This window comes from Salvelinus alpinus, chromosome 4, assembly GCF_045679555.1.
Source record: "Salvelinus alpinus chromosome 4, SLU_Salpinus.1, whole genome shotgun sequence".
In the NCBI taxonomy this organism is placed as follows: Eukaryota; Metazoa; Chordata; class Actinopteri; order Salmoniformes; family Salmonidae; genus Salvelinus; species Salvelinus alpinus.
In genome coordinates, this window is record NC_092089.1 from 98,782,653 (window position 1) to 98,791,007 (window position 8,355).

At 43.7% G+C, this 8,355-nt stretch overlaps 1 protein-coding gene and 1 pseudogene across 3 annotated transcripts in view; both read left to right on the top strand.

Moving 5' to 3' along the window:
- Positions 1–1,317: 1,317 nt before the first annotated feature.
- On the top strand, positions 1,318–5,515 carry LOC139574779 (complement C1q tumor necrosis factor-related protein 2-like; annotated as a pseudogene).
- A 645-nt stretch (positions 5,516–6,160) lies between these two features.
- The window catches only part of LOC139574781 (cyclin-J-like), a 32,516-nt gene continuing 30,321 nt past the window's right edge, over positions 6,161–8,355 (top strand). Inside the window, exons 1-2 of one of the 3 annotated variants that reach the window (XM_071399659.1) lie at positions 6,161–6,493; positions 7,974–8,082. In XM_071399659.1, the coding sequence (XP_071255760.1) occupies positions 8,005–8,082 (78 nt within the window). In that variant the 5' untranslated portion in view covers positions 6,161–6,493; positions 7,974–8,004. The remainder of the gene's footprint in view (positions 6,494–7,973; positions 8,083–8,355) is intronic. The other 2 variants (XM_071399658.1, XM_071399660.1) reach the window with 2 other exon arrangements.

Consider the following 8,355-nt stretch of genomic DNA (forward strand, 5'->3'; position numbering starts at 1 on the left):
AACACACTATAAAATTGTGATTAAGCCCTCAAACGAATTGGCATGCAAAGAAACAGCTAATGTATAACTATTCCAGAGATGGGGACCATTGAACAATGACATGTGTGGTTTGTGAATCAGAAGATCGAAGATGATGCATGTAGAGGTGTCTCTCTCCCCCTGTCCTGTTGTCTCTCCCCCTGTCCTGTTGTCTCCCCCCCTGTCCTGTTGTCTCTCCCCCTGTCCTGTTGTCTCTCTCCCCCTGTCCTGTTGTCTCTCTCCCCCTGTCCTGTTGTCTCTCTCCCCCTGTCCTGTTGTCTCTCCCTCTGTCCTGTTGTCTCTCCCCCTGTCCTGTTGTCTCTCTCCCCCTGTCCTGTTGTCTCTCTCCCCCTGTCCTGTTGTCTCTCTCCCCCTGTCCTGTTGTCTCTCTCCCCCTGTCCTGTTGTCTCTCTCCCCCTGTCCTGTTGTCTCTCCCCCTGTCCTGTTGTCTCTCTCCCCCTGTCCTGTTGTCTCTCCCCCTGTCCTGTTGTCTCTCTCCCCCTGTCCTGTTGTCTCTCCCCCTGTCCTGTTGTCTCTCTCCCCCCTGTCATGTTGTCTCTCTCCCCCCTGTCCTGTTGTCTCTCCCCCTGTCCTGTTGTCTCTCCCCCTGTCCTGTTGTCTCTCTCCCCCCTGTCATGTTGTCTCTCTCCCCCCTGTCCTGTTGTCTCTCTCCCCCTGTCCTGTTGTCTCTCCCCCTGTCCTGTTGTCTCTCTCCCCCCTGTCCTGTTGTCTCTCCCCCTGTCCTGTTGTCTCTCTCCCCCCTGTCATGTTGTCTCTCTCCCCCCTGTCCTGTTGTCTCTCCCCCTGTCCTGTTGTCTCTCCCCCTGTCCTGTTGTCTCTCTCCCTGTCCTGCTGTCTCTCTCCCCCCTGTCCTGTTGTCTCTCCCCCTGTCCTGTTGTCTCTCTCCCACGTCCTGTTTCAGGTTCCACTGATGAGACAAGCACAAACCCATACCAGACATGGGCCAAGTGAAGTATTTTTTCAGCAACTATGTCTGCAGTGCTTGGCACTTCTTAGGTACCAAAAGTGTTAGCCAATTTATTTTCTTTACACAGCACTTACATCACCTATACTATCAGTGATATATGACATTTTCAGTGCGTACTGAGATAAAATAATTCCCAAACAGAATGGGAATATATAAAATTATTTATTCCACCAATTGTCACTAACGGTGAATGTACACTAGATAGCAGTAAATTGCCACGTGCGGCTTAGGCCGCCCATTGTGACTCGCTTGTGGGCGTGCTGGCAGCATATGGCAGCATGTTCGATTGTGTCAAGAATTCAGCATAGCAAGTTTGTATGAAGGTTTGGTTATTACATGGGTACATAGTTCAATAGTAATATCCTCTAAAACGCTCTGGTGACAAACAAACTTTGCTGCCCTGTTTCCAATTGTCCACATGCCTAGGAGAACCTATTCAAGTAAGTCAATCCATTTCGAAAATGTAAAACAATGATGTATTATTATCTAACTACCTACAGTGCAGGCTAACTCAAATGAGCTGCTAAATGTGATAGCTAGTTGGCTAGCTAGCTATCTAGCAAACTCCACATACTGTATAGATGGCTTTAACTAAGTGAATTAAATATCAGTCTGCTGCTCTGCAGGATGTTTCAAGGATGGGGTCCAACAACGCAGCAAGAGGCAATCCGTGTGCGGGAGATCTTCACCTCCTACTTCTTCAAAGAGGGTGCTGTTCCCTGGCAACACCATAGACTACACTATGCACAACCAAAGGCTCTTTATAAGAGTCATTCACATTGCAATAAGAGTATTCCAAATCAAAGTTTATTTGTCACGTGCGCCGAATACAACAGGTGTAGGTAGACCTTGTCAAACTGCTTTGCTTCATTCTTGTCCAGGTCGCAGTTGTAAATGAGAACTTGTTCTCAACTAGCCTACCTGGTTAAATAAAGGTTAAATAAAAATAAAAACTTTTTTTTAAATTGTGCAGCTGAGTAAATTAGCCATACACTGTCTCATGAATATTTGTGAATCTCTGTTTTGGTCAGTGAACCTCTGGCTGATGACAGCAGTGTAATGCATCGGTGCTGATGATCTCTACAACCACAGCTTTCCAACTGATCATTTCTAAATGCCTCCCTTATCTTTTCAGCTACCATCATGCTCCAACTGTCTCTCATGGTGTGCTTGCTATCCACCACCATCACTACCTCCCAGTCCCAGATCCAGACTACACACCCCTTGTACAAGAAGGGCCACAACATCACCATCCATTCCTCCCAGCTGGTGTGTAGTCTACCCGGACATCAGGCCCGGTGGAACCCAGGGGCCCCTGGATCTCAAGGGACTATGGGTCCCATGGTTACCCCAGGGAAGGATGGCCTGGATGGGGGAATGGAGAGAAGGGTGGCAGATGTAGGCAGGGATGGAGAGAAGGAGGAGAGCGGTGACTGAGGTTCGCAGGGATGGAGAGAAGGGGGAGAAGGGTGGCATATGTAGGCAGAGAGGGGGAGAGGGGTGACTGAGGAAAGCAGATATGGATAGAAGGATGACAGATAGGTAAGGAGAGAAGGGGGAGGGGTGACAGAGGTAAGAAGCCTAATGGATGCATCCAGGTAGTAGCCTGGACTAGGTCTGAAACCGAGTACTGTAGGACAACTCAAGGCTGAGTTAGTTAGCCCATTGAGCTGAAGCCTATAGTATAGGTATTACCTGTTAGTCCACTACCACTCTTGTAGTCCTTGATATTAATTCCTGTGTTAGCTTTAATGTTGTGTTCCTATGCAGTACACTGTATTGTGAGCTGTCTGGTGTGACTATATGAATGTGAATTAGCCAGTCCCTGTCTCTGTCTGATCTTCAGGTGAACAGAGCAGGCCCGGGAAACAATGTAAACTCCGGTTAAAGGGCGTGGTAGGCAGGCATGGACCCCGAGGGCTGAAGGGCCCGCGTGGGGCCCCAAGTTTGGCCGGACTGGGGGGCACCAAGGGGGAGACGGGTGAGACAGGCTCCTGTGGGGATGTAACTGCGGCACCAACTCAGCCCGCTCTGCCTTCTCCTATAAAGCGTCTCCCAATCCAGTTCAAACAGATTCTACTGAACGAGGGGGAACAACTACAACGCCACAACTGGGAAGTTTGTCTGCTCTGTCCCGGGAGTCTACTACTTCACTTATGATGTCACACTGGGAAGTTTGTCTGCTCTGTCCCGGGAGTCTACTACTTCACTTATGACCTCACACTGGGAAGTTTGTCTGCTCTGTCCCGGGAGTCTACTACTTCACTTATGACCTCACACTGGGAAGTTTGTCTGCTCTGTCCCGGGAGTCTACTACGTCACTTATGATGTCACACTGGGAAGTTTGTCTGCTCTGTTCCGGGAGTCTACTACGTCACTTATGATGTCACACTGGGAAGTTTGTCTGCTCTGTCCCGGGAGTCTACTACTTCACTTATGACCTCACACTGGGAAGTTTGTCTGCTCTGTCCCGGGAGTCTACTACTTCACTTATGACGTCACACTGGCCAACAAGCACTTGGCGATCGGGCTGGTGCACAACGGGCAGTACAAGATCGAGGCGTTTGATGCCAAAACTGGGATCCAGCGTCCGGTTCCACGTTTCTCTGGTTAGAGCGTCAAGACCAGGTTTGGCTGCAGATCTTCTACTCTGAACAGAAGGGGCTATTCCATGACCCGTTCTGGACAGATAGTCCGTTTACTGGGTTCCTGATCTATGCAGACCAGGAGTATCTGAACCTGATGGACAAGAAGACCAATGAGGATTCATCACCTTCATCCTGATGGGTTGAAATACAATGGCACCTGCTTTTGCTTCCTTGTCCATTTGGGAAGAAAATTCTGCCTGTTATCATTGCAATTATAGTTCAGCCTATTTATACTCAGTGTTGGTCAATAATAAAAATGTTCTCTAAAAAATTTAATTGTAATAGGCCTACTGTATTATCGTTCCACATTATTGAAAAAGCTATGCCCTATATTGACACCAGGTAACACTGAGTTGTCTGTTGCCCAGCTAGTACTCATTGCTTAGTATTTATACTGAACAAAAATATAAATGCAACATGTAAAGTGTTGGTCCCATATTTCATGAGCTGAAATAAAAGATCCCAGAAATTTTCCATACACACAAAAAAGTTTTTTTCTCTCAAATCTTGTGCATAAATTTGTTTACATCCTTGTTAGTGAGCATTTATACTTTGCCAAGATAATCCATCCACCTGACAGGTGTGGCATATCAAGAAGCTGATTAAACAGTACGATGGTTTCACAGGTGCACCTTGTGCTGGGGACATTAAAAAGTCCACTTTAAAATGTGCTGTTTTGTCACACAACACAAGGCCACAGATGTCTTAAGTTTTGATTGAGCGTGTAATTGGCATGCTGACTGCAGGAATGTCCACCAGAGCTGTTGCCAGAGAATTGTATGTTCATTTCCCTACCATCAGCCTCCTCCAATGTCATTCATAGAATTTGGCAGTACGTCCAACCAGCTTCACTACCGCACACCACCTGTAACCACGCCAGCCCAGGACCTCCACATCTAGCTTCTTCACCTGCGGGATCATCTGAGACCAGCCACCCGGACAACTGATGAAAGTGTGGGTTTGCACAACCAAAGAATTTCTTCACAAACTATCAGAAACTGTCTCAGGGAAGCTCATCTACGTGCTCGTCACCTTCACCAGGGTCTTGACCTGACAGCAGTTCGGCGTCTTAACTGACTTCAGTGGCCAGATGCTCACCTTCAATGACCACTGGCACACTGGAGAAGTGTGCTCTTCACGGATAAATCCTGGTTTCAACTGTACCGGGCAGATGGCAGACAACGTGTATGGTGTCGTGTGGGCGAGCGGTTTCATGATGTCAACGTTGTGAGCAGAGTGCCCCATGGCGGAGGTGGGGTTATGGAATAGGCATGCTTAAGCTACGTACAATGAACACAGTTGCATTTTATCGATGGCGATTTGAATGCACAGAGATACCATGATGAGATCCTGAGGCCCATTGTCGTGCCATTCATCCTCTGCCATCACCTCATGTTTTAGCATGATAATGCACGGCCCCATGTTGCAAGGATCTGTACATAAATCCTGGAAGCTGAAAATGGCCCAGTTCTTCTATGGCCTGCATACTCACCAGACATGTCACCCATTGAGCATGTTTGGGATGCTCTGGATCGACGTGTACAACAACGTGTTCCAGTTCCCGCCAATATCCAGCAACTTCGCATAGCCATTGACGAGGAGTCAGACAACATTCCACAGGCCACAATCAACAGCCTGATATACTCGAAAGGAGAATGTGCATGAGGCAAATGGTGGTCACACCAGATACTGACTGGTTTTCTGATCCACACCCCTACTTTTTTTTTAAAGGTATCTGTGACCAACTGATGCATATCTGTATTTCCAGTCATATGTAATCCATAGATAAGGGCCTAATGAATTTATTTCAATTGACTGATTTCCTTATATAAAGTGTAACTCAGTAAAGTCTTTGAATTTGTTTCATGTTGCGTTTATTTTTGTTCAGTGTATAAAAAGAATTGCATTGCATTCTATTTTTTCTTAAAACTGCGTTGACGGTTCAGGGCTTGTAAGTAAGCATTTCACTGTAAGGTCTACCTACACCTGTTGTATTCGATGCATGTGACAAATAAAATTAGATTTGATTTTGTTATGGCTGATTGGAGGGAAAATGAGTGAAAGGATTTTATTTTCACATTATTCACATTATTTTTTGGGGTGCTGTTTATATTCAGCAATAATATGTTCCTACATGCAACTTTTCTTCTTATTTTTCCTATTTGCAACTATCCCTCTCTGTCTAAATTAAACGAGAATGCACTAACCGTGTTAGATGTCATTAAAAAAATATATTTTGTGTTATAAATCTTATTATAGTACATTTGTGCTAAAGGACAACGTTTTTTACACACATGCCACTTGAGAAAGTTAATAAAGGGATTTGCAATAAAAACTTGATTTATAATCATCTCTACAGCGCTATCCGTTTCTAAAATGCCAGTGTTTGAGAGACAAGTTTAGTTTAATTGAAATCAATTAGAGAATGAGTTATTGCCGTAATTAGCCCATTTCGGTCACGTGTTTTTGGACTACATTTCCCATCTCACACTCGGTCTTTCGCGTACGCAAATTCACTAGCTCCTCACCGACCGCAACAGCAGCTGGAGAAGCTAACCCCTTCGTTGAACGAGTATCCGTGGAAAAATCTTTGTGAAAGTGTAAACAGACGAGATAACAGCTGAATTAAACGGTTCTGAAGCGTTGTTACTTTGTCAACTGAATAACTGAAACAGTCGTCGCTTTTCGTCGGTACCGAGGATAATACAAAACTTCCCAAAGAGGAATTCTTCATTCAGGATGTCGGAGTGAAACAAAGAGGTCTGGGAGCATTCCTGTCAGATAGGGTGAGCGGCACATGCGATCTTGGACATTTAGCGAATCTAAAAGTTTACTAAATGTGTGTATCAATGATTTAATGCTGTCAATAGTCAGGTGTGATCTTTGTTTAAGTTTAAGGTATAGGACTATAAATAATAGTATTAGAACCGCAAGAGTGGTCTACTTTTCTGTTAAAAAAACACTCGTGGTGTTGACACCGCTAAATGAGCGAGAGAGAAAGTCCTGACAAATGTTCACATTATCAACGTATTGTTTTTCTCATAACAGATTTGTGACATTGTAGCACTTTTATTGTTAGGCCTACAAAAAAGTTATTTTATTACCCCAGCGCTACAATTGCCATTTAGTTTTTTTTCTTCTCAATTTTAAGGCATTTACATCACACCCACTTGCATGGGGAATGTATTGCAGTTCAGTACCATAGCCCAATATTGGACCAAAGGAGCCTAACGTTACTCCTTAGTTCAAGGACCTTACATACTCTGTTTAAAGGGCGAATTGGCTCTGAACGACAACTGGCAAATATTCCCATCTAAACGTGAAGCGATTTTCAATTGATATATGGTTCTAGAAAAACATCAAATTTAACAAATGCAAAATGCACTGTTTAAACCGGTTTTAACACAGTTGTTACAGCCAACAGTATTTTTCAGTGACAGGTTTGTGACGTCTGTCTTCCAGTTACACACAAGTTCGGAGACTCGGAAAGTTATTTTATTTTAGCACCGTCTGTTTTCCGTAAACAAGCGCTGTAACATGGACATATTGCTGTGTGGGAACCCTAACCCTATAAAAGTGTATCAATTTAACTTTTTTTTATTTTATTATTTCTCGCAAATTTGAAAGATTTTAAAGTGCTTATGCTTCCAAAACGTGTTAATGTTCAGACCGAGCGTCACGGCTCTTAACATACAACCTCTGATAAATGGCTCTTAGGTGGAATGTAATGGAACTGAGTCATGAATGATCAAGGGCGATGCAGTGCCAGTGACCAATGTTTACTGTACACATGGTCATGGAGGAAATTAACTCACATTTTTAAGCTTACAAAAGAGCAGCTCACAAATTTGAATAGTTTCCCAGAATTTTGCATTTGAAACATTTCGAAAGGCTATTGGATGTGTTTTTTTAACTTATTTTAAAACTCAAAGGCTGATCTTTAACTGCAATTGATTTAAACTGATTGCTTAATTAATATCAAAGACATGTTTCACTTTGCTCCCATAACCCATTAATCTCTACAATGCGATTAAAAAAAATATATATATATATATTATAAAAATAAATCGTAGTGCAAATTAATAGAAAGGATACAATGTTTTTTCCCCTTGAAATAAACACTTATTTTATTTGCTGGGACTTCATCTCTCTTATAAAATAGATTTTTATTCACCAGTATGAATATAGGATATTACCACTTATTCTATAAGTCCTTGTCCTTTTGATATCAAATACCGTAAGTTGTGATAAGACACCATAACGTGCGGCGTACAGCCATGATGTCTCTTGACTTAGCCCACATTGCTGTGTGTCTGCAGGGTTGAACTTCATCCTTGTGGCCTTCTCTGAATGGGAAAGATGGAAAGGGAGTTACAATGGTGGAAAGGACAGCTAGCAGGGGATATCCATCAGTCCCTTCGCATCAAGGTAAGACCAGCCAGTCATAGAATCAGAATGAATAGACTATAGAATCAGAATGAATAGAATTCTGAATTTTAATTCTATGAATCCAGGTCTCTGGGTCTCCTTGGTTCATTCCCGGAGTTCCACTTTCCTCATCACCACGTGATCAGAATCTCAACTGCATGGTGAAATGTGTATTATGGGGTTGTTCTCAATGCCAGGGAGAAAGCTTTGAGTCTGGTGGCATGCAGTTCACCTGTGCTTAAATGCATCTTAACCTGAAAAAGACAACTAATC